Genomic DNA, 27769 nt, shown 5'->3' with positions numbered 1-27769 from the left:
GGAGCGGGCGCAGCAACGTAAATGCTGATGCGCTGTCCAGGTTGCCGCTACACGAAGAAGAGGAGTTAGAAAGCGATGCCAGAGACCAGGATGAGATCCCAGTCTTCCGGGGTCCTGCGCAGGCCCCCATTCAGAATGTAATGGACGTCGGGGACATGACGAGGTCAGACCCAGTGGGCCATGAAGAATGGAGCAAATGGCAACAAGGGTGCCCACACATCCAACGGATGAAGACTTACCTGATAGCCCGACGAGAACTATCCCCGGTTGAGAGAGACGTGGCTCCCGCAGAATTTCTACAACTATGGAGACAGCGGGATCGACTAGTAATCCGTGGGGAACTGGTGTATCGCAGATGTATCGACCCAAAGACGCACCTGGCCAAGGAACAAATCCTCCTACCCAGAGTTGCAATAGACAAAGAGCTGCAAGCCTACCATGACGAATCAGGGCACTTTGGGATTAAGAAGACCAAAACTACCCTGCGGAACCGATTTTACTGGCATAACTTGTGCCAAGACACCGAAGATTGGTGTAGGGCCTGCATGGTTTGCACGGCCTGGAGACCAGCCACCGCCACAGAAAAGGCACCACTCCATCCCATTTGTATCCGCAGGCCCCTCGAGCTGGTGTCCCTCGACCACGTGAAGATGGAACCCAGTCCAATGGGATACACATACGTCATCACCATGGTGGACCACTACACGAAATTCGCAGTGGCCGTGCCAGTAAGAGACCTAACAGCCCGAACCACCGCCGAGGTCTTTTGGAGGGCGTTTTTCCGACCCTATGGGTTCCCTCAAAAGATCCTGACCGATCAAAGTCCGTCTTTTGAATCTCATCTATTCAAAGAATTGTGCGCTTTCTACGGGTGCAACAAACTACACACGACCCCTTACCACCCCCAAGGGAATGGCGCTTGTGAGCGTATGAACCAGACGCTTATCCACATGCTACGAGCACTGACCCCGAGTTAAAGATCTGAGTGGCCCAGGTTGCTTGCCGAACTGACCTTCATCTATAATAATACGTGTCACACCTCGACTAGATACTCACCCTACTACTTGCTGTTTGGACGAGCAGGGAAGTTTCCAGCAGACATGCAACTCGACCTCCCTGACACCAAAACCCCTTTGCCCCCACAAACCTCGTGGGTACGTGAGCATCAAGACAGGCTGCGGGAGGCCAGCCTGATCGTCCAGCAACGCCTAGAAGAGGTGCACAAACGGCAGAAGAAAGACTACGACCGGGATGCGCAGGCCTGCCGGCTGCCAGAAGGGAGCATCTTCCTCAAGAAGAATAATCGACCCCGGAGTAAGCTGGATCCCAAGTGGGAGTTGAACCCGTATGTGATTACGGCCGAACCCATATCAACGATGGCTGTTTACCAGATCTCAAGACCAGACGGCACCCGTCCACAGTGGATTCACCGAAACCAGCTCAAGCTCCGCCCAAGGCCAGATCAAGGGACAGAAGAAATATCAAGGGATGACTGGGACGAAAAACAAGATGATGGCGAAGGGACTCTGCCTCAGCTGCCCACTGACCCTTTCGAGCTACTATTGGCGGTAGGCTGGGCTACTATGCCACTGCAGAGTCAGTCTCGGCCGCCAGTCGAGTTACCATTATCCCTTGCGCCTGTGGAGGTGGCCCCCTATCCCGAACTAAGACGCTCCACGAGGAGTACGAGGGGTACACTTCCACGGCGGTATCAGGATTAGAGATCTTTCTCACTGAAACTGTTGTATATAATGTATATTAAAACTGTTGTCATTGAAAATGTTTGCTATTATAAATGTTGTAGATGTGTGAATTGAGTTGATAAAGAACAACCACCTTTATGTCTTAATGCGTGAGGACACGCACCTCAAAAAGAGGGGGTGAATGTGGTGCCCCAAACTATGAGTACCCTGGGGTGTATCTATATGTTTTTAATTTGTTAATTGTTAAAAGTGTTTATAAAGATTTAAAAAAAAATAATCTTGAGGGAGAAGTGATAGTTGGGAGTGGTTGGTGGTTGTCGGGAGTAACAGGAAGGAGGAGTGTGTGGCATAGCAACAAGTCCACTAACTTTGGTAATAACTGTGAACTCCCAGAAGGCAGTGGGGAGAGGAAAGTTCTAGACTTCTGAGGGAGAGAGATCCCTGTGTCTGCATAGACTGAGAGAGAAAAATAGGAACAGAATGAAAATCGGACAAAGTGATATATAAGCAGATTAAAAGTGAAGTAAGTGTAAGAAGAGAAGAAGAGAAGAAGTGAGCCAAAGAGAGGTGTGAGTAAAAAGGAAAGTACTGAAAACAAATAAGCAGTATAAAGATCTGTGACATCACACTAAACAGACTGAGCTATGTACTGAGAACAGTGTGAGAGGAGAGAAAATAAAGAGACTGTGTAATACAAAAGATCATCAGTTTATTTGGCATGAAAAAGTAATTTATGGGCCCCAACCACGAGGCACCACTTCTACAAAATTCCTGTGCACAGTTCAACCCAGGACTGAGTGTAAACTATAGTAACGTTACCAGGGATAATATTGGTGCACCAAATGTTTTAGATGATGTTAATGTTATGTGATTTACCTGAAAATTGATTTATTGTTATTATATGTTAAATGCTATTGTGCTCTATGTTGATCAAATTAATATTTTGTCATTACCATTGAGTTGAAGGGGTCAGTGGCTTACCAAAATTATCTTTACCGCATTATTAATAAACCCAAGTTATTTGTCCAATCCTTGTCCCTTTCATTGAAGAATTTATCTCCTGACCACCGGATGTCCAAACAAAAAAGAACCTCTTACTTAGTATTACTCTCCCATCAGTACTCGGCCACCACACATTCATCATTGAGATCCCATCAAGTATGTGAAAGACAGACAGCGTCGAAGTGTTATTTGTTGACTTTGTTAACCAAAAAATTGTCCCTGTTGCAAATATTCGTGCAATGAAGAGTGACTTTTTCATTTAAAGGCTCAAGCTTTCAAGTGTAGTGTTTATAACTTATAAACACTACAGTAGTTCAAGCACGTCAATACCTCTTGTTTTAGACAACCATGGTACAGAGCATTCATCATTGAGATCCCATCAAGTATGTGAAAGACAGACAGGGTCGAAGTGTTATTTGTTGACTTTGTTAACAAAAAAAACGTATTTTGTGGTCATTGCAAATGACTGTTGGACGGTCAATTGTTTTGTGAAAGACGTAGCGGTCTTACGACTTCCCCTCTGGGAAGATGACCGACTAACAGCAGCAACAGCAGCAGTGGCAGTAGTAGGCGTACCGCTGCAGGATTCCTCGGATGAATCCCGTATAGAAGAGGACTCAGTCTGGCTGGTGACATGGCCTGCAGTACTAAATCTGATGGAGATCGTGGATGAAGTTGACGAGGAGGGTGTTGGTGGTGCGTATCCAACAGGACCAAGGGATTTAGGTGTCCCTGTACTGATGACGGTCCTAGGCCCATTTCCTGAACTAACCACTGAACTATGAAGGTTATTCAGGTGACGTATAAGGGAGGATGTCCCTAGGTGGGCAAGATCCTTACCCCTGCTTATTTGAGCTTTACATAAGCTTCATATGGCCATACATTGGTTGTCCGGATTTGGATAAAAATAACTCCAGACCGAAGAGGTGCATTTTTTGGTCTTCTGACCAGGCATGACGATGGGCTTTTTCATCCCATGGACATCAGCTGTTTCCACCCCTGGTGCCTCATTTACAATAACCACATCACCATCCTCATCATCAAGTTCCTCCACAGCGCCAGCTACATCAATAGCCTCCTCCCGGTGTACAACATTGACACCTTGATTATCCATATCTGGATCTACTCTGTGGGTGATCCTTCCAACATATGCAGAGGGTGTGCTGCAAATGCTAGATGGAGTCACCTCTTCCCGTACAGTGATGGGAAGGTCAGGCTTCACAACCACCAACACCCTTGGACTCGCCTTGGGGATTTGTGATTTCATCTGTTTAGAAGGCAGAGTTCTTTGCTGTTTTGTTGTTGCTTACAGCATAACTCTCTTACATTTTTTGTAGGGGGTGGAGGAGGAGGGCTTAGATCCTTGGGTGAAGCTAGACCACTAGTCATGAACACAGGCCAGGGCCTAAGCCGTTCCTTGCCACTACGTGTCATAAATGGCATGTTGCCAACTTTACGTTTCTCCTCAGATGATTTTAAGTTTCTCTTTTTGCTACTTTTTGAGAAGTTGGGCTTTTTGGATTTTACATGCCCTGTACTAGGAGATTGGGCATCGGGCTTGCCAGACGACGTTGATGGCATTTCATTGTCTATGTCATGACTAGTGGCAGCAGCTTCAGCATTAGGAGGAAGTGGGTCTTGATCTTTCCCTACTTTATCCTCCAAATTTTTGTTTTCCATTATATGTAGCACAAGAGAGCGTACCCCTAAGCCACACACACTCGGCAAAGCCTTTAAAATGTATATGCGGCACAGGAGAGTACCACTGGACTTATACTGCTGAATCAGTGAACCTTGTAATATAGCAGTACCACTGGACTTATACTGCTGAATCAGTGAATTTTGTAATATTGCAGTACCACTGGACTTATACTGCTGAATCAGTGAACTTTGTAATACAGCAGTACCAATGGACTTATACTGCAGAATCAGTGAACTTTGTAATATAGCAGTACCAATGGACTTATACTGCAGAATCAGTGAACGTTGTAATATAGCAGTACTACTGGACTTATACTGCAGAATCAGTGAACTTTGTAATATTGCAGTACCAATGGACTTATACTGCAGGATTGTTTTTGGATATTTTTTTTTAATTTCTTTTTTTTATAATTCTTTTTTTTTAATTTTTTTTATAACTTTTTTTAAATTTTTTTTAAAACTTGGAAATAATGGGGAAATAACAATGCCCTTAGAAGGACAGAGCACAGGACACAGCACCACTGGACTGAGCAGAACACAGCACAGCACAGCACAGAACTGAACAGCACAGCACAGCACAGCACGAGATATAGCAGGACAGAGGACCATCTAACACAACCTCCCTCTACCCTGATCAATGCCCGAGTGAAGATGGTGGCGGCTAGTGGGGAATTTATAGAATACGAGTATCGCGAGATCCGACAGCGGGATTATGACTCAGAGCCTTGGTTTCAGTTTTGCAATTGGCGGGAATACCCGGATCTGTCTCGTATCCGGCTCGGATCGGCAACGTTCGGGTGGGCTCGGATTTCAGATATCCGAGCCCGCTCATCTCTAGTTAAAATGTACATGTCCTTTTCAATATCTTACATAAGGCAAATGACTGGAAATTAGTGTTACTGAGGTTAATAATAATAATGTAGGAACAAAAAAAATAGCAAAATTATGTCATTTTAGCATATTTTAGCTATTTTTCTAAAAAATACAGATCCAAAACCAAAACCAAAATGCAAGGGCAGTTTTGTGAACATATCTTAATATTATCGTAGATTTTTAAGGCGTCACAGTGCTCCGCAGTGCCGTACAGTATGGGAAACAGTACATATATGAAACAGGGACATACAAGGTAGACAAAATAAATGCAGACATGAAAGCAAAGAGTATGAAGGACCCTGCTCATTAGAGAGCTTACATTCTAAGTGGAAGAGGGCAGAGCTGAAACAAGAGGAGTAATGTGTTTCAGAGTGGAGATTGGGATAGTTGTAAGGGTGCATTAGTGTGAATAGTGTTATTGAGGATAAGGTCACCTCTAAAAAAGAGCATCGAAAGATTTAAAGGCTATGGAAAAGTTTGATTGAGCGTGGTAGGGAATTCCATAAATTCGGAGCAACACGGGCGAAGTCTTGTAGGCGGGAGTGAGAGGTGGTTAACATAGACAAGACAAGGCGCAGGTCAGAGGTAGATCCAAGAGGGTGGGAGGGAGAGTATTTGGATTTGAGATTTGAGATGTATGCAAGAGTAGTGTTGCTGAGGGCTTTGTAGGTAAGGGTGAGTAATTTGAATTGGATGTCGGAAGACACAGGGAGCCAGTGTAGGGATTTGCAAAGTGGTGCAGTAGATGTGGAGTGGTGAGAGAGGAAGATCAGTCTTGAAGCAGCATTTAGGATGGATTGAAGTGTGGTTATATGGGTGTCAGGAATGCCAGACAGCAGGAGGTTGCAATAGTCAAGACAAAAGATGATGAGAGAATGGATAAGAGTTTTGGTAGCACGTTGAGTAAGAAAAGAGCGTATTCTATCAATGTTTTTAGGGTGGAGTCGACAGGACTGGGAGAGAGTGTGGATGTGAGGAATAAAGCAGAGGGCTGAGTCAATTGTAACACCAAGGCAGTGGGAGACTGAAAAAATTGTGGTGTTATTGACAGTGAGTGGTGACCCTGGCAGAAGGGAAGATAATAAGCTCCGTTTTGGACATGTTGAGCTTTAGGTAGCGTTGGGACATCCATGTGAAGATAGCAGAAAGGCAATTGTTTACACGAGATAGCACAGAAGGAGAGAGGTCAGGGGAAGAGATATAGATTTGGGTGTCATCAGCAGAGGTTGTATTGGAGGCCAAATGAGTGAATTAATGCCCCAAGAGAAGAAGTGTACAATGAAAATAATAAAGGGCCAAGAACAGAGCCTTGTGGGACCCCAAGGCCGTAACTAGGGCTGTGTGAGAAAACCCAAGGCGCAATGCTGAAGGGGGGCTCAGTTTATGAATATTTTAGGTTAATTTGGTTAAAATTGAAGGCTATGGGAGGGAAGGAGGAGGCGGATTTCCTTCTCACCCCAGGTGCTAATATTTTAAGTTACAGTTCTGGAAGGGAGCCCCATGTTAAATTATGTATCAATGCCTTTATTATAAAACTTGTACTTGTACGTGCACTGTTATGTAGTATGCATAAGTATGAGCAAGGTATGTACAGCATCTCATTGAAAATAAAAGCTGTATGTCTATCTGAAAAGCTCTAAAAACAAAAAACAAAATAATCGTTCCAACTTTTCATAGAAGCTGCTCTTTATTTCAATTTTATTCATACTTTAATTCATACTGGGAGATCCTGAAGCAGAGGTCATGTGACAGGGGGTAGTAGGGGTAGCCCCACCCACTGCCAAGAAATGCTAAAATTCACAGCATTTGAAGGCAGGGGGCGGGGCTTTATTACGCAAAATTGCGCCGTTAAGCCATACTCCAATCATGTCTGGGAGAATGCCTGCTATCTAAGGATTCCAGGAGGACTCCCCGAAATTCGGCAGCCTCCCGGAAAATCTGGGAGTGTAGACAAGTATGATTTTATTTGGCTCGCTGATTTTGTGCTGCGCCAAATCTATACTTGTGCCTAAGCCGTTGTCACTGCCTGAATTCCTCTATTCTGTGTGGCCTTGTGCATAGACATAACCACAAGACTTCACATATTACATGGCGTTGGACAGTGAGGAAAACAGGGACATACATACATGCAAAAAAATGCAGACGTGAAAACAAAGGGTAGAGAGCCCTGCTCATGAGAAAGCTTATGTGAATGTCCACCATAATATGTTCAATGCCTGTTATAACCATACTCATATTATATAAGATTAAGGAAAAATATAAACCTGGCAAAAAAATACTGCTATTCCAATGAGTACCATTCCTTGAAAAGTAGATTTACTGAAATTAAATGCAAATCAATTGTATATCGTTATTTTTAATATGAAAAGCAAAAGCTACGCTAAAACAGAACCATTCTGAACATGATCAAATACATGTTTGATAAAAGCATTATAAAGAAAAGTATTTTATTACCTTGCCACGTGATTAATAACTGGTGCAAAGTTTGTCGGCCCATATAGCTGTACACTTTTCAAGCTTCTATAATAGGCTTCCATCACACCATCTATTCCTTGACAGTATGGGTTCTGTGGATTGCCATTCTGTACCAAAAAAGAATATAGAAAATGTTTTTTTCTGTACATATGCTTTGAGTTCATGCCTAAAGTCCACCTGTTATTAGCTAGTAATTTCTGATTTATTAATGCATCAAAAACAACAATACTACATAGAAGTTTTTTTAATTTAAATTGCAATATAATTACCTTTTTACACACTTATCTGATAGTCATGTTTCTTAACTGTTTGTCTACAAATCATTGTCTCCTATTTAAAATCTCTCTGAATGTTGCAAACTATGGTTGCCTGTTACACAGACACAGGCTCACAGCATTTCATATCAAGCAGAAGAGTGTGGAGAAAGTAGAAGGGGAGGATTTTACATTACACAGAGCAGACAAAGCTCAGAGGTATGCTCCAAAGCCTCACTACATTATGTCACATTTATAATACAGAAGTGGAAGTTGCTCAATCAAGTTATAGGTTCATAGCAGGTGCTTGAAAGGGTAGGGTTATTCAGCAAGGAACAAATACAGCGAAAAATCCCCCAGCAAACTGCTATAACCAGCAACGGAGCTGCTATTCTATTTGTACATAAAAATGCAGAAATCTCAGTTGCCCACATTTGCAAATGTATGGTAAACTACCTGCCACTTCACAGCGCTTCTGCTAATAGGGTGGTCCTAACTCTAAACAATGAGAGTCCTTATTTTAGGGCCATATATATGTGTTTTTAAAATGAGAGCTAACTTACCAAGAGGTACCCCAAACTCCTTCAAATGGCAATATGGTGCCAGCACTCCCCATCAGCTACTGACACCATAGCATGCCTCTCAAACATAATATAATATCAAACATCATATCACGTCACTGTGGTTGTCATGGTAGTTCATGATAATGTGCAAATATTGGTAAATACCAACATTTTTCTTGCTATGTTGATTTATGTTAAACAAAAAACCCCATCAAAACTATTTTTTTTCATTTAAGTTTGCACATCAAATAAAGAAGTGGTAATACTGAAGAGCGAATCATGTTGGAATGACTTAAAAAAAACTCAGGATTACTGAAGAAGCTTGTCTCATCATAATATGAAACACAATGATAAAAAGGTAGTGGAATATGCATGTTTTCCACTATTTAAGTGTTGGAAAAAAATATATAAACCTATAAGTTATAGGATTCTCTATTTTATTAATCATTATTAGGTATATATATATATATATATATATATATATATATATATATATATATACACACACATACACACATGTATATATGTGTGTATTCTAATTAAACTTTTAATAGAAGGGACAGGCTTCAATAAATACTTTAATAATTATTAATAAAATAGAGGATCCCATAACATATTTGTTGTGTGTGTATATGTGTATATATATATATATATATATATATATATATATATATATATTCAAAACTGATGTAATTTTATCTGCGTTTCTTTTTTTATTTTATGTGCAGCATCAATGCAAGTTTCAGGGATGGGGAGCTGGGGGGTATATGCCCGCTGGGCCGGACAGAGAAAAGACTATTTTGGGCTGGTCCCTGCACTGGCCCAAGTCTCTATTATATGGTGGCTGGCACCCTCCTCCGAGACCAGCCCCCTTCTATCATTGGCCACGGATCCTTACGATCTGTCCCCCTTTCCCTATGTGTGGCCTGCTATTGGTGTCACATGGGACGTGCACTTGGGACAGGTGCCGTCCCATGTTTGAAGAGAAACAAGGCCACACAGCGCGCGGATAGAACAAAGTTAGTGGGGGTAGTATGTTAATATGATGTGTGTTTGAGAGGGGGTAGTATGTTAATATAATGTGTGTGTGAGGGGGGTAGTATGTTAATATAATGTGTGTGTGTGTGTGTGTGTGTGTGTGTGTGTGTGTGTGTGTGAGAAGGGGTAGTATGTTACTATAATGTGTGTTTGAGGGGGGTAGTATGTTTATATAATGTGTGTGTGAAAGGGGGCAGTATGTTAATATAATGTGTGTGTGTGAGAGGGGGTAGTATGTTAATATAATGTTTGTGTGTGAGAGGGGGTAGTATGTTAATAAAATGTGTGAGGGAAGGTGGGTTCTTAATATAATGTGGGAGGTAGGTTATTAACTTAATGGTGGATCGCAGGTGGATGCTCATTATTTAATGGGTGCTATTTTATTTGTGGGGTAATGGTGGGGCAATTTAAGATGGGGTGATTGGACCTTTAAATTTAATGCTTGGGGGGTTTGGAAGTTCATAAATGAATGTGGAGCTGTTTGGGGAAAATTAGGTCTTTTTATTAAATGTGAATATGAATTATTTAATGCTGTGGATGGTTGTGGGAAATGGTTATATTTTTTAAATGTAAATGCCATTTAATTTATTGATAGGGCAGTTTGGAGGGAGGGAAATGTGTTTATATATTAAATAGGAGTACTACTGTTTTAATGCTGGGGCTGGTTGGAGTTTTCAAAATTTCATGTACCCATTTTTTTCCCAAATAGGGCATCCAACATTCCAGGATCCAGACAAGCAGCAACTGAGCTAAAGATACCAACAGCCACTGGTGGTGAAAGGGACAAGAACAGGTAGGAGAGAGCAGGACAGTCTGCCAACTGTCCTGAATCTGATGGGACAGCCAATTTTGGGTGACTGTCTTGCTTAGTCAGGATTTGGTCTGACTGCAAGGACAGTTGAGAGGTATGTCCCACTTCACCGTGTAATGCTCGTGAAGGCAGAGCTGCGTGCACCTAACAGTAGTGCACACAGTATTGCCTGTGTATTTGTCTAAAATAATAACCATGTTATGTCATAGGGGCCCCCTTGTCTAAAGTGCTCTGGGCCCCCCAGAGGCTTAATCCAGCTCTGGATGCAGTGGGCATGCTTACACATATATAAGATCAGGCATAGACTGCATATATTGCTTGTCTATGATAGCTTATTGGGTGTGACTTCCTGCAGAGGGCTATGCATTTTGACTAGAGATGGGCGGGTCCGGTTCTCCGAGAACAGAACCCACCCAAACTTTGGGTATCCGAGTACCGAGCTGAGCAGCTCGGTACTCTCCCGCCCGTTCCGAATCCAAATCGAGGCCGAACGTCATCGTGACGTCGTCGGATCTCGGGGCTCGGTTCTCGCGATACATCAACTTTATAAATACACGCCTCCACAGCAATCCATCGCCATTTGACAGAGGGAGAGAGCAGGGTGTAGTCATAGGCTGATTAGAGCAGGGACAGAGAATACAATATTGTTCTTGCAATTGCTCTAACCAAAATCGCTAGTGCAGGGAGGAGGATAGAGGTTTATTATTTTTTCTTAATATTTGGCACTCCCCAGCGCTTTTGGGGTGTCCCCCATAATTGTGCATAAATATTTCTGGCTGTCAAAAGTCATATCTGTCAGCAGTATCTACCAAATAATTTTTAGCACTCCTCAGTGCTTTTGGGGTGTCCTCCCTAATTGTGCATTAATATTTCTGGCTGTCAAAAGTCATATCTGTCAGCAGTATCTACTAAATAATTTTTAGCACTCCTCAGTGCTTTTGGGGTGTCCTCCCTAATTGTGCATTAATATTTCTGGTTGTCAAAAGTCATATCTGTCAGCAATATCTACTAAATAATTTTTAGCACTCCTCAGTGCTTTTGGGGTGTCCTCCCTAATTGTGCATTAATATTTCTGGATGTCAAAAGTCATATCTGTCAGCAGTATCTACTAAATAATTTTTAGCACTCCTCAGTGCTTTTGGGGTGTCCTCCCTAATTGTGCATTAATATTTCTGGCTGTCAAAAGTCATATCTGTCAGCAGTATCTACTAAATAATTTTTAGCACTCCTCAGTGCTTTTGGGGTGTCCTCCCTAATTGTGCATTAATATTTCTGGCTGTCAAAAGTCATATCTGTCAGCAGTATCTACTAAATAATTTTTAGCACTCCTCAGTGCTTTTGGGGTGTCCTCCCTAATTGTGCATTAATATTTCTGGCTGTCAAAAGTCATATCTGTCAGCAGTATCTACCAAATAATTTTTAGCACTCCTCAGTGCTTTTGGGGTGTCCTCCCTAATTGTGCATTAATATTTCTGGTTGTCAAAAGTCATATCTGTCAGCAGTATCTACTAAATATTTTTTAGCACTCCTCAGTGCTTTTGGGGTGTCCTCCCTAATTGTGCATTAATATTTCTGGCTGTCAAAAGTCATATCTGTCAGCAGTATCTACTAAATAATTTTTAGCACTCCTCAGTGCTTTTGGGGTGTCCTCCCTAATTGTGCATTAATATTTCTGGCTGTCAAAAGTCATATCTGTCAGCAGTATCTACCAAATAATTTTTAGCACTACCCAGTGGTTTGCGCTCAGAATGGATTCAAAGCAGTCCACATATGATCTGAATGAGCAACCAGGTTCTGTCACCAGTCCTGATGTTAGTGTTCCCAGTACGTCATCTGGCCAAGGCGATGTCAAACAACAGAGTGTTTTCAAATTAGTGCAAAAAACAAAAACCAAAAAAAAATTGACTGTATTGAAGCGAAAAAGAAGTGTAACTGAGCAAAAGTTAAGTGACGATAAAAAAAAAATTGCAAGCATGCCATTCTACACACGCAGTGGCAAAGAGAGAATGAGGCCTTCACCTTTGGCTATTAGTGGCAGATCCCAAAAAGTTACCCAGCCTACAATTGGTGCACAACTACTGTTACGCGTCAAAGCCGAGCTGCAAGATAACAGTGAGGCATTACAGGAGAATATTTGCTCTGATTCACAAATGACAACAATCCCTGTGGAGAGTCCATCCAACAGTGGGATGTCTAATTGTGAGCATTCTGCTGATGTGTGCCTTAATAGCCCGAGTGTAGCCGGTGATACCCAAATTGAGGATGCCACTTTGGAATTAGAAGAGGGTGAGGGGGAGATTTGTGTAGGCGACGAGGGCGCTAATGAGGATGTTGATGAGGATGAGGTTGTTTGTGTAAGTCCTGCACCAGTGGCAGCAGTTCTGGCACGTGACAAGAAAAAGGCCATTGTCATGCTTGGGCATAAAACAAAAAAATCCACTTCTTATGTGTGGAATTATTTCTACCCAAATCCAGACAACAATTGTATAGCCATTTGTAGTGTATGTCAAGCCACAGTCAGTCGAGGGAGGGACCTTAGCCATCTTGGAACCTTGTCTATGTTACGCTATTTAACGAGAGTTCATGGCAAAGTGTTGGGAAAAGCTGAAAGTTCTTCCCAAAAGAATTCAAGCACTCCCTCATCAGCTAAGACCCTCCGCTCACCGACATACCGACGGCTACAAAATACACCCACCACACCATCCTCATCAATATCCTCAGTAGCGCTCGGAGTTAGCCCGGCATCCCACTTAAGGCTGGATGACTCCGGCACTATTGATTCCTCTGAAGAAAGCGTTAGTCCTGCTGCTGCTGTTGCTGCTGCTGGTTGTGAATCGTCATACCAGAGGCAGGTTAATAAAATGAGCAGTCCTACATTTCAGCAATTAACTGTGAAACAATCATTTGCGAGGGGAAGCAAATATGACAGCAGTCACCCAGTCGCCAAGCGAATCACAGACGCCATGGCTGCAATGTTAGTGTTAGATCTGCGTCTAATCTCCACAATAAACGCAGCTGGTTTTTCACAGTTAATTGAGGTTTTGTGTCCGCGTTACAGAATTCCATCGCGACACCATTTCTCCCGTAAAGCTATTCCACAACTATACCAAAAAGTGTGTAAAAATGTAGAAATTGCGCTAAAAAATGCCATTCTGCCCACTGTTCACTTAACCACAGATATGTGGACAAGTGGAAGTGGCCAAACCAAAGACTATATGACTGTGACAGCCCACTGGGTTGGTCATTCACCTTCACCAGCAGGAACAGCAGCAGCATGTACACCACTACGTAACATTTGTCACAGGCAGGCCACTCTTTGTATCACCGGCTTCACTAACAGGCATATGGCTGACAATTTGTTACGCAAACTGAGAGATGTGATTGATGCATGGCTTATACCACTCGGACTCTCCCCAGGGTATGTCATTTCAGATAACGCCAACAATATAGTGCGAGCATTACAGCTGGGTGATTTCCAACATATTCCCTGTTTTGCTCACACCATCATACTTAATTCGCTTCACAATGATCCTCGAGTTATTAAGATGTTGAACTCGGATTAGTACGTTTTGGCCACTGTGCTTGATCCAAGGTTTAAAACCTACATTGAGTCTTTACTTCTAAATGAGCGAGATGTGAACTTTTGCAAGGAGCTATTGCTCAGCAAGTTGGCCGCTGAACTGGGCCTCGGCTTGACGACGTGTCCTCCTTCACTTTTTCAAGCTGTTGCTCGTAAAAAATTAAATTTCCAAAAAAGAAGCAGGGAAGACACAGGGGGCAGACCAGAACAATTTAACTTCTGGGCTGGTTTGAAGGATTTTTCAAAAAAATGTGTCACTTTGCCCATAACTCCATCCAATACGAGTATAAACATGCAAAGGATGGTGGAGGATTACTTTCAAGAGGTAGTTGATGGAAATGTCAGACAGTCCCTTTCCTTACTGGGAAGAAAAGCAGGCCATTTGGAAACCCATGTACAAACTTGCTTTGCAATACCTAAGCTGCCCACCCTCCAGTGTTCAGCACAGCAGGGAACTTAGTCAGTGATCGCCATAGAAGGTTACTTTCCAAAAATGTGGAGAAAATGATGTTTATAAAAATGAACTACATCTTCCACGAGGAAGGCCTTCACCATCCAAGACATCCAAGCACTGACTGTTCTCTAATGGCGGATTCAAGCGGCGATGAATTGATAGTCTGTGATGATGACGTACACACTGATGAGGGTGAGGATTAAGCTGAAGATGATGCCGATAACATCTTTTTAAAACTTTCTATGTAAGTGTAGGGTGCAATCTACCCCCAAAGAGGAAAGGGACTTGTGGCATTTCCATATCACATACCATCTTGAAAGGTTGCTGTTAGGGCAATTTATCCTTAAGGGTAGGGTGTCATAGACAGAGTGACCCTAAACTGGCTTTGTCCATTTTTCATAATATTGTACAGTCTATAATGGCTGAATTTTCGGGTATTTTATACAAGTGGAGGGGAGCCTAGAGAGACAGTAACCAAACTGGCTTTCTCCATGTCAATTAATATTGTACAGTCTATAATGGCTGAATTTTTTGGTATTTTATACAAGTAGAGGGGGGCTTAGAGAGACAGAAACCAAACTGGCTTTCTCCATGTCAATTAATATTGTACAGTCTATAATGGCTGAATTTTTTGGTATTTTATACAAGTGGAGGGGGGCCTAGAGAGACAGAAACCAAACTGGCTTTCTCCATGTCAATTAATATTGTACAGTCTATAATGGCTGAATTTTTTGGTATTTTATACAAATGGAGGGGGGCCTAGAGAGACAGAAACCAAACTGTCTTTCTCCATGTCAATTAATATTGTACAGTCTATAATGGCTGAATTTTTTGGTATTTTATACAAGTGGAGGGGGGCCTAGAGAGACAGAAACCAAACTGGCTTTCTCCATGTCAATTAATATTGTACAGTCTATAATGGCTGAATTTTTGGGTATTTTATACAAGTGGAGGGGGGCCTAGAGAGACAGAAACCAAACTCGCTTTTTCCATTTCTTTACATATTTAACTATAAGTGTAGGGTGTAATATACATTCAAAGACGATGGCTGCATTGCCAATATGCATAGATGGAGAGGAAGACAATCTGTTTTGTGTGTAGAATAGGCCTACCAACGAAGAATTAAACTGTTTTTTTGGATGATTTATTACCTCAACAATTAGATTACTTGTCTCTAAAACAGTTGGAGCACTAAATTGGGTTAATTTAGGCCCAAAAACATGGATTTTCCAAAAAAATAGCAAAACAAAACCAAACAAAACCAAAACCAAAACACGCAATGGCAGTTTTGCAAAACCAAAACCAAAACCAAAACACGACGGTAATCCAGATCCAAAACCGAATCCAAAACCAAAACACGGGGGTCAGTGACCATCTCTAATTTTGACCCATGTCTGACTTCTGAGCTTGTTTGATAACTTTTTGCCTTGACCTTTGCTTTGGACTTCATTACTTCCTGGATTCTGATTTGGTACATCACTGCCTGTATTGTTACTGATCATTGACTGCCTGACCTAGCATTTAGATTCTAATTTTGTACCTGACCCTGTTGGTTAATTCTGATATTGTACCATGCTACTTACCGGTCTTCCTATTAGTAAACACATAACTTGTGCATAACCCTATTTCTGTGTGAGCAATGGCGACGGAGTGGGAAAACAGCTGCTCAGTAAGAGTTTGTGAAAATGGACTACAGTGGGCCTTTCCTCATACCGGACTTCAAGGCAGATCACTCATGCTGCCCCCAACACGCCATTAAGGGGAGGTAAGGAAAGTCTGGGACATTCAACTCAGTAGGAAAACGCAGAGCTGGTTTTAGGACTAGTCCACCAACATAAGTTAATATATACATTTTCACCTCTGTTATTTATCCAGGACTTTGTTTTCTTATTGGAAGCAGTCACTTTGCACAAGAATTATTAACTTTGATTCTCAGAACGGAGTCTCTCTATTAAAGACAATCTACACCCTATTGGGTATAGAGATTATAGTATTGGTGACTATATTTCTACATTGGACATCACCTTATTAGGAGTCATCATAGACTATACTAACTACTAGATCACCTAGTCCACGTTTCAGGGACTATACTTTGATCTACTAGTCAATTTACAATTTATACACCAGAGATATTGCTTAGTGCATCTCTCCACCATTTATTGAGTCATTTACAAAGTTGCACCCTTCTATTGGTTGTTGACATCAGATTTATTGTTCTGTATTTATATAGAACGATTTGTGCTGCGTTATCTCGCTTTATCCCACCGGGATTTATATTGCACTTTTGATTTACGCATATGCATGTTGATTTCATTTTCAATAAATTGTTATGTTATATTATCTACATCATATCCACGGTTACATATACATTAGCTACCTACATACTTACCCTTATGTCTTCTACTAAGCGCTAAGGAGATCCTACTGCGAAATTAATGCGCTATATAAATAGCTGATGATGATGATGATACTATCCAAGTATAGGGGGTCACCCTTACTTTCCTCCTTTAGGCAGCTAACCTGTATACACCATTTACAAGGGAGCGCTGTTATCCACAACCCGCTTTGGGTGAAACAGGCAGACAATTACAGTATGTAACTGAGCAATGTCAGACAATTATACGCATCATGGTTCATGGAAAGGGCCATTGGGGCATATTTGGGATATATTACTTCATTTTTCATTTAATACAGGTCAGTAAAAGAGGAGCCACGAGAAGAAGAGAAGAAAACAGAAGAGAAGAAAGAAGGCAATAGAAAGGTAAGTAAGGGGGAGCAAAAGCAACATGAAGGGCACAGTGTGAAACAGAGGAGACAGGTGAGGGGAGCAAAAGCAACATGAAGGGCACAGTGTCAAGCATTGAGAAGTAAACATTAAACTTTATTTTTGTTTTTTGTTAATAATAAACCTTACAAAATGTCATATGAGACATTTCCTGCGGCCCACACAATCTTAGACTTTGACTATTTGGTCCAATTGGGGTTTTGAGTTTGACATGCCTGGTGTATGTGATATGAATAGGTTCATTTACTGTTTGTAAATGGTACAATATGCCTTTTAAGATTGGATTGATCGCCAGTCTTGATTTTGCTGTTCTTTTAACATCTCACATATGAATAAAAACAAAACTAGAATAAAATAACTTACCAAAGCAAATTCATGACATACTCGTCCATCTGGTGGTAACTTTGCTCCAAACCCTAATGCAGGAAACATTTTATCACTGTCATAATCCTGAATAATTTCTCCAACTGCTTTTAGTGCCATGCCATATGCATTCAGCTGATAAGGATTCATGTAGTGCAGAGAGGTGGGCTGTGCAGGGTTTCCTGTAAAAATAAATACTTGTTTCAAGTATTTTAGTCAAACAAATGAAAAAGTAAAACACAATTTACTTACACAATTGATCATAATGGACACAGTGCAGGTTATTTACTAACAAATCTGAAAAACATTTCGCAACCAATCAAGCATTTCATTCTTCCAGTTGCTCAAAGTTGCTATGAGTTTTAGAGCATTCATACTTTAGCACTTCGATAACAAATCACCCCCTTTGAAATAATTGTACAGTATACTGTACAGTTAAATAGATTTCATCTGAAATTTGGACTATTCTATTTAGGGCCAGATTAACAATAGGCCTGATGGGGCTCCAGTCCCAGGTTCCTGCACAGAAATAGGCCCAGGCCAGCCAGGGGTGAAAAAAAATAGTTTTTTGTGAGGGCAGCTGGTGTGGGGAGGAGGAGAAGAGTTTCAGGGCAATGAGTGGTGCAGGGTGGCGAGGCTTCCCTAGTTGTCAGGGGGCGGTCCCATCCTTGGAGAGCAACAGACAGCCAATCGCGAAGCTGCCTAATGCTGAGTGGAGTGGGGTGGGGTCTGCACCTACAGAGGCTGTGTGTGACTCGTGCTGTTCCAACCAGTCCCACATGGAGGTCAGTGGCGCTTAACACAATAGGTAGGAGCAATTTATTTTTAACAGAAGATATGTGACAACAGGGGATATGTGACAAGAGGCCCAATAGGGGATATGTGAAAACAGGCCCAACAAGGAAAACGTGAAAATATAATATGAATCTGTGAATGGCCTGTGTGCATTAGCATAAGTATCAGTTCATTTTCTTACAACAAAGTTACCAACTTTTTTTAATGGAGATTATACCCTGGTGCCACTGAGAGTTAACTGTGTTTGACTATTTGTATTTTGAAGTCTGCTCACATGTATGTACACTCTACACTTTACATACATGCTGTGTGAACCAGTTAGTGGTGCACTCTTTATATAAGGGAAGATGGGAGGGAGGTGTAGGTGGTTGTAGAGAGACATTAGCTATGGCCTCCATGGTGCTGGCCCCGGCCACACACACAGCTGGCCACATCCACACATCACTGGCCACACCTCCGGTGGGACGGCACTTCTCACAATTGCCCCTTTAGACTTTTCAGCCCCAGGCCCATGTGGATCTTAATCTGGCCATGAATCTATCCACGCTTCCATTCTCTTACAATACAAAAGATTAATTCTGAAACAGAGTATTAAGGGTATATCAACCAAGCGTTGGTTCCAACAAACCGTCGCTTGGTAAATATTCCCCTTAGACTTTGGTGAATTCCTCCTGTGGGATGTAGGTTTCTGACAATTACAAAGTATATTTTCTTACAAATGTAGCGCTGGCAGACACGGACGTCTGCACACGCGCATTAAGGAACTGTAGTCAACCAGAACCTACAATCCCTGGTTTGCACTGAGCTGCTGCCAGAGGATTCAATAAGAGATTGCGAAAGGGGGAGGGGCTAAGGTGTGAATGGAATGACTTTAAAACTGGCAGTTGGAGTACAGCGGTTGAAAGAGGAGAAGGAGTATGGAAGAGAGCAAGAATAAACAGAGCTGATTGAGAAGTGAGTGTACCTCTGTACTATTGCTAGGGAGCAAACAGAGAGAGAAGAGAGGCAGGACAGAGACTCTGTAAGAGTGCCATAAGTCTGAGAAGAGGAGGGAGCAGTATCTATTAGACCCCTGTATACAGAGGAGCGATATTGGTAAATAGGAACTGTTAGTGAGGGGAGTACACCTGTCAGTTGTTTAAAGTAAAAGTCTGAAATAAAGAAAATAGCCCAGAGAGATATAGAGAGAGACACAGCGAGAAGAAGGAAAATATATTTTTAAAAGAGAGAAAAAACTGGAGTCCTGACTGGAAAAAGCCATCTTGGACTAAAAGGCTCATTGTTATATGGATAAGTAACATCTTATTATCTGTTTATTGATTTATCGGGACTGTGTATTATACCAGTAGTCAGATAGGGACTAGGTGGAAGGCCTGAAGATTGTAATGTTACTGAACCCTTTTGCTGGACTGAGATAATATTAACAAGGGATTAGTGCAGGGAGAGTTAGTTAGGGAGCAGAGACTGAATTACCTGTATATGAAACTGTGCAGACTACCTCACTATTTTTTCAGTCACATACAAGAGAAATTCACAAACCTGTGTTGTGAGGAGCCTACGATATTGAAGTGATTATATGGTCATGTCTAAGGGATAGATGGTGAAATCCAAAGTGTAAACATATGTCTATTTATGCTGCTGAACTTATTTCATGCTAATTGTTTGATATTAGTTATGTTTGCCAGATGATTGTAGTTTAAAGAGAGGTACCTCTTAGTAGTAGAATAATTGAGAAGAAAGAACATATATGTATGGTAATATAGGTATTATATAGTACTATTTATCGTTTATATACAATTGTTTGTTTAAACTACAATTTTTATATTTTATTTAAAATATTGGAAAATCCCTTTAGAAGCTGGTACCACACTTACAAATGTGCCTGTGTGGCTTCTAAAGATAATTCCTGTATGATATTTTTCATTTGTGTGTGTGCCTTGGTGCAGTGAAGGGGGTGGATGGTTCCTTGGTCTCCCTCTGGTGTTGCTATAACCAGGACACTACCCAAAGAAGACCCTTCAATAACCAGACCAAGGTGGAGGCACTCCACAATCTGGGATACAAGGTACTGAATTAATTTGCAGACCGCACACACAAATTGATATATACACCCTAACCGGAAAAATGGGTGTTACACAAATATGAATCTTTTTGTCAGATTCATTGATAGGTTTTTACTTTTTTTATTTTCTTCTGCAGGATGCATTTGTGCCAATTTACCACTGTTCATATAGGTCATGTGTTTAGACTATGGTTGCTTACAGGCACTTTGAGTGACATGCCATGGCCAAATATATTGGCACTCTTGCCCTTTTTCCAAATAACTCACAATGTCCTCTAAACACAAATTGAAATTAACAACGGTAATTTGGTCTCCACAATACACTCTCTGTTAATATTACAGAACCTTTGTTTTCCATTCTAAATTTAGAAATTATAAATTGAAAATAAATAATAATGATACATTTGTTGACTTTTTGGTAGCCCAGATTTGAAGGGTTGCCTTCTTTCAACTGCTCTTTTCAGATATCTCCATGGGTGTTCCATGGGATTTAAATCTGAACTCACTTCAGAACTGTCCAGCTATGAAGAGGTCCCTGGATGAAGGAAAGGAAGATCACTTAGCTGCTTGGAGACAAACAGGTAAGCATCCAAAAGCTGCAATGTCTTCCTGCCTTGGACCAAGTGACTTTGAGGGCCAATAACAGGCCACTGATTGGCTCGCCATGGGCATTTTGAGTTTGCATGCAGTGGTGAGCCAGTCCAGTCACAGATTTATCCCTCTGCCCCCTTGTAATGGGTTGCATTTAGCTGTAAGTGGTGCTGCTCAGTTCAAAGGTGGAGAGAGACCTACAACGAACTCCGGAAAGAACACTGCGGGAAGCAGCAGAGACCTCTGAGTCAAGCAGGAAGATTTCAGCAGTCGGCAAAAAGCAAAGAAGACAGCAAGGGGATGTCTAACAGCTATAAATCATTGTTCCTCGTGGCTGCCGAAAGCTGCTAGACACACTTACTACCTTCGGGCACATCATTATCTCAGATGCTAGGCCCCTGGGCACCAGGATAACTTGGGCGCTAGGCCTGTGGGCACCAGGTAAATCCGGGAGCTGGGTCTCTGGGAAACAGAGTAATTTGTGTACTAGGCCCATGGCTACATAGAGTACAGACCAAGAGTCTAGGGATACAAGAGATTTAGGCCTTAGGCATGTGGAAAATGTAATCATGTATGCTAGGCTTTTGGTGTGCCCCCACTTCACAGGACTCATTGGTCAGGCTACTATTAAAGGCTGGTTTTTGGTGTCAAAACTGTGTTTCACAGTTTGTGGCTTTATTGTATTGTAGGTGTCACTGATAGATCAGTAAGGGTAGTACACTACACTTAGTGCTAGATGTTAGTTTTGCACAGCTTACCAGTGTTGTGCTGTTGAAATACAGGCTATTTGAATTCATGTGCCATACCAATATCTTGTATGAAAAGACAACAAGAAAAAAGGAGGGTTTTAAAGAAGCGCATCCAATTCATTCGGACTCCAAGGTGCCACCATATAATAATACTCATCAGTATGTGTTAAAATTTAAACATGTTTAATAAACATTAAAACATAGAAACATATGTATAAAGGAAACAGTATATAAAAAAAATACCAATTAGAAACCAGGACGATCCTTTGTATTACTCCACAACTTCTCCTCTTTCAGTGAACATAGGGGAAAGTTTTTATTGATCAGTTTTCAATCCCACAGTTGTATCAATGGCTATTTTACAAAGTCTAGAGCAATATAGCTCTATCATTTAAGCAAAAAATCAATTTCACGCATTGATGAAAAACATTTATACCACCATCCAGTATGTTTTTAATTAAGCCTGTTCCATTCAAGGTCTGTGTAGCGTGTGTTGGCAGTGTATACCCGCTGCTGTTATACACTAATTAAACTACCTTAGTGTGACTGGATCACTTCTAAATAACTTATGGTATAAATGTATTTAAAGGAAATAGCGCTTATTTATATTATTACCAATGTACTTATTTTTGATATTGTGTATATTTTGATATAGGAAATCGTTATTTCTGAGACCAGGGTAGAAAATTAGCTTTTTCTGTTATATTAAACCCTGCTAAAGGAAATGCCTTATTTCTGATGGATATATCTGATACAATGAGCCTTTGTTTAGAAGGTCTTTGTGTATCGTGATGTGGGGAAATGACCTGTTTGGGGTTTGTACCTTTCTTTGGGAATGTGTATTCTGCGACTGTCTGAAGAAAGTATTCATGTGAATTAGACATTTTGACTTGCTAGATTTCCTGTGTCTAAACACAAGATGCAGGACATCACAGTTTTTCTAGAATTTCACAGACAAGTGTAAATATTGTTAGCTTTGCAATGCATGTAAATCCATGTTTGTGTAAACATATTGCATCCTGATCCTAAAAATAGCCTGTGTCCAAATCAGTATAAAAAGCACTGTCTTGAACACTGAGATGTATCATTCTTATGTTCCATCTGACCTGATCACCTGGTATCTTCAACCAGTGTGAGAGCATTTAAACATCACTCTGCTTCAAGACCCTGCTTGACAACTTCTTCAATATTGCTTTAATCCTGTGACCTGCAGATTAGACCCTAAATCTAATCCTTTCTCCAGCTGTTTCTTAGGTTGGACCCAGCTTTTCCGGTACCACCGCTCTTCCTGCTACCCTGCAGCTCTGGTCAGTGTGATAGGCCAGGGGGGGATCCATCCACAGCACCCCTGATCCATAGTAAGAGGTCCGGAGTACCAGCCCAGGTACAATAGTAAGGGGGTGCCCCAGCAGTGACAGTTACCCAGAAGGAACGTGGTTCTGGGCGCAATAAAGGAGCCCAGTGGTGGCAGCAGGCTCTACCTACTGTGGCAGGAGGGGCGTATTTGGAATAACGAAAGCAGACAGTGGCAAAGTAAGCCCAGCCGGTTCCAAGCAACAACAGACCAGACAGGGTGGCATAGGTGGTCCACCCTGTCACACTTAGTCTTTAGAATTTCCGGCTTAAATAGGGGGAAATTTTACTGATCAGTTATCAACCACAGTTATATCAATGGCTATTTTGGAAGTCTAGAGCAATATAGTTCTCATTCATTTAAGCAACTGTTAATTGCACATATTAATAGAACATAAATTACCACCATCGCGTTCCGTTCAGTGTCTGTGTAATGTGTTTTGGCGGTATAAATCTGCTGCTGTTATACACTAATTCAACTTCCTTAGCTTTCAGAACTCCCGACTTCCTCGCAATCGGATTAGCACTTGTGTTGTCCCCTTTGGTGCCACCGGTTTCCCGATGGCACCAAATAAATGTATCCTCATTAGAGGATACAATTATTTGGCGCCACCATCCCCTTTCGTTATTCCGCTTTCCCGTAGTTTAGGGACGGAGCCCTGTAGCACTGTCATTACAGAAATGCCCAGCAGCTTTACTCACATATGCCCCCACTGCCCACATGCTTTGCACACACATACTCACTCTGCCCACATGCTTTACACACACATACCCACTCTGCCCACATGCTTTCCACACACGTACCCTCTCTGCCAAGCAGCTTTAAACACACATACCCCCCTCTGCCTAGCAGCTTTAATCACACATGCCCCTCTATGCCCAGCAGCTTTAATCACAAATGTCCCCCTTTGCCTAGCAGCTTTAATCACACATGCCCCTCTATGCACAGCAGCTTTAGTCACACATGTTCCCCTTTGCCCAGCAGCTTTAATCACACATGCATCTCTCTGCCCAGCACCTTTAGTCACATATGCCCCCTCTCTGCCCAGCAGCGTTAATCACATATTTCCCCCTCTACCCAGCCGCTATAGTAACAAATCTCCCCCTCTGCCCAGCAGCTTTATAACACATACTCCCTCCCCATCACATCACCCCTTTCTCTTACCTTTTTCTCCACTGCATAGCAAACAGGAGCATGAAGATATCCAGCAAGCCCGCTTGCACTGTGTGTCAAGTGACTGCAGCAGTCACATGATCTGCTGATGTCACAGTGACGGACTCTAGCTACTGCCTAGTAGAGATGGATGCTGCCTGTGCGGTTCCTGCATATTATGACAGTGAATAGTATGTGACTTGACAGACTATGCAGGGATCGCATAGACTGCATGCCCGACACCGCCCCCCCCCTTTCCCAGGAAACAAAAAAACAGCAGAAAAAAAAAATAATTAATAAAAGGAAAAAAAAATCTTTCTAATCTGCAGTGCGGACCCCTGGCATAACCGCCCCTCCCCTCTTGGTATCCCTGATTACCTCTAACTTCCTGCTAGACCCTCAGCAATCATAAACTTGCCCAACACATTTGGCTAACAACCTTGTTGCAGCCAGGTAAATCTTCCCTCCTATTTCTCTTGGATCTGTCCTCTGCAGTTGACCATCCTGCAAATACTCCATTTCCATTTCATTGCGTGTTTTGGTTTTGGTTTTGTTTTACTATTTTTTTGGAAAATCCATGTTTTTGGGCCTAAATTAACCCAATTTAGTGCTCCAACTGTTTTAGAGACAAGTAATCTAATTGTTGAGGTAATAAATCATCCAAAAAAACAGTTTAATTCTTCGTTGGTAGGCCTTCATTTATTCTACACACAAAACAGATTGTCTTCCTCTCCATCTATGCATATTGGCAATGCAGCCATCGTCTTTGAATGTATATTACACCCTACACTTATAGTTAAATATGTAAAGAAATGGAAAAAGCCAGTTTGGTTTCTGTCTGTCAAGGCCCCCCTCCACTTGTATAAAATACCAAAAAATTCAGCCATTATAGACTGTACAATATTAATTGACATGGAGAAAGCCAGTTTGGTTTCTGTCTCTCTAGGCCCCCCTCCACTTGTATAAAATACCAAAAAATTCAGCCATTATAGACTGTACAATATTAATTGACATGGAGAAAGACAGTTTGGTTTCTGTCTCTCTAGGCCCCCCTCCACTTGTAGAAAATACCAAAAAATTCAGCCATTATAGACTGTACAATATTAATTGACATGGAGAAAGCCAGTTTGGTTTCTGTCTCTCTAGGCCCCCCTCCACTTGTATAAAATACCAAAAAATTCAGCCATTATAGACTGTACAATATTAATTGCCATGGAGAAAGCCAGTTTGGTTTCTGTTTCTCTAGGCCCCCCTCCACTTGTATAAAATACCAAAAAATTTAGCCATTATAGACTGTACAATATTAATTGACATGGAGAAAGACAGTTTGGTTTCTGTCTCTCTAGGCCCCCCTCCACTTGTATAAAATACCAAAAAATTCAGCCATTATAGACTGTACAATATTATGAAAAATGGACAAAGCCAGTTTGGGGTCACTCTGTCTATGACACCCTACCCTTAAGGATAAATTGCCCTAACAGCAGCCTTTCAAGATGGTATGTGATATGGAAATGCCACAAGTCCCTTTCCTCTTTGGAGGTAGATTGCACCCTACACTTACATAAAAAAGTTTTAAAAAGATGTTATCGGCATCATCTTCAGCTTAATCCTCACCCTCATCAGTGTGTACGTCATCATCACGGACTATCAATTCATCGCCGCTTGAATCCGCCATTAGAGAACAGTCAGTGCTTGGATGTCTTGGATGGTGAAGGCCTTCCTCATGGAAGATGTAGTTCATTTTTATAAACATCATTTTCTCCACATTTTTGGGAAGTAACCTTCTACGGCGATCACTGACTAAGTTCCCTGCTGTGCTGAACACTCGTTCAGAGTACACACTGGAAGGTGGGCAGCTTAGGTATTGCAAAGCAAGTTTGTACATGGGTTTCCAAATGGCCTGCTTTTCTTCCCAGTAAGGAAAGGGACTCTCTGACATTTGCATATCAACTACCTCTTGAAAGTAATCCTCCACCATCCTTTGCATGTTTATACTCGTATTGAATGGAGTTATGGGCAAAGTGACACATTTTTTTGAAAAATCCTTCAAACCAGCCCAGATGTTAAATTGTTCCGGTCTGCCCCCTGCGTCTTCCTTGCTTCTTTTTTGGAAATTTAATTTTTTACGAGCAGCAGCTTGCGAAAGTGAAGAAGGACATGTTGTCAAGCCGAGGCCCAGTTCAGGGGCCAACTTGCTGAGCAATAGCTCCTTGCAAAAGTTCACATCTCGCTCATTTACAAGTAAAGACTCAATGTAGGTTTTAAACCTTGGATCAAGCACAGTGGCCAAAACGTACTGATCCGAGTTCAACATCTTAATAACTCGAGGATCATTGTGAAGCGAATTAAGTACTTGATCGACAAGGCCAACATACTTTGCTGAATTGCTTGCTTTCAGCTCCTCCTTCATTTTCTCAAGCTGCTTTTCCAATAGTCTAATTAAAGGAATGACTTGGCTCAAACTAGCAGAGTCTGCACTCACCTCACACGTCACAACTTCAAATGGTTTCAGCACCTTGCACAGCACTGAAAGGATTCCCCACTGTGCAAGAGTGAAATACATCCCCCCTCCTTTCCCAATGTCATGGCTTGTGCAATATGCATGGATGGCTTTGCGCTGTTCCTCCATCCTCTGAAGCATGTACAGGGTGGAATTCCACCGAGTTACCACCTCTTGCTTAAGTTGGTGGCAGGGCAAGTTAAACTGCTCTTGGAGCTGCTGTAATCTCCTACATGCTGTGGCTGAATGCCTGAAATGGCCTGAAATTTTACGGGCCACCGAAAGCATCTCCTGCACCTCACGGTTATTTCGTAGGAAGCTCTGCACAACCAAGTTGATGGTGTGAGCAAAACAGGGAATATGTTGGAAATCACCCAGCTGTAATGCTCGCACTATATTGTTGGCGTTATCTGAAATGACATACCAAGGGGAGAGTCCGAGTGGTATAAGCCATGCATCAATCACATCTCTCAGTTTGCGTAACAAATTGTCAGCCGTATGCCTGTTAGTGAAGCCGGTGATACAAAGAGTGGCCTGCCTGTGACAAATGTTACGTAGTGGTGTACATGCTGCTGCTGTTCCTGCTGGTGAAGGTGAATGACCAACCCAGTGGGCTGTCACAGTCATATAGTCTTTGGTTTGGCCAAAGACTAAAGGTTAAGTGAACAGTGGGCAGAATGGCATTTTTCAGCGCAATCTCTACATTTTTACACACTTTTTGGTATAGTTGTGGAATAGCTTTACGGGAGAAATGGTGTCGCGATGGAATTCTGTAACGCGGACACAAAACCTCAATTAACTGTGAAAAACCAGCTGCGTTTATTGTGGAGATTGGACGCAGATCTAACACTAACATTGCAGCCATGGCGTCTGTGATTCGCTTGGCGACTGGGTGACTGCTGTCATATTTGCTTCCCCTCGCAAATGATTGTTTCACAGTTAATTGCTGAAATGTAGGACTGCT

The 27769-nt window shown here is 41.9% G+C and overlaps 1 protein-coding gene across 2 annotated transcripts in view; it reads right to left on the bottom strand.

Moving 5' to 3' along the window:
* Positions 1-27769, bottom strand: part of CPNE8 (copine 8) — a 349264-nt gene that overhangs the window by 51229 nt on the left and 270266 nt on the right. For both annotated transcript variants that reach the window (XM_075208844.1, XM_075208843.1), the window contains exons 15-16: positions 17603-17784; positions 7734-7861 (exon numbers count right to left, since the gene is read on the bottom strand). In XM_075208844.1, the coding sequence (XP_075064945.1) occupies positions 7734-7861; positions 17603-17784 (310 nt within the window). The remainder of the gene's footprint in view (positions 1-7733; positions 7862-17602; positions 17785-27769) is intronic.

This window comes from Mixophyes fleayi, chromosome 4 (genome assembly GCF_038048845.1).
Source record: "Mixophyes fleayi isolate aMixFle1 chromosome 4, aMixFle1.hap1, whole genome shotgun sequence".
Taxonomy (NCBI): domain Eukaryota; kingdom Metazoa; phylum Chordata; class Amphibia; order Anura; family Limnodynastidae; genus Mixophyes; species Mixophyes fleayi.
Note: the sequence above shows the minus strand (reverse complement) of the source record. Positions and strands in the feature narration are given on the sequence as shown.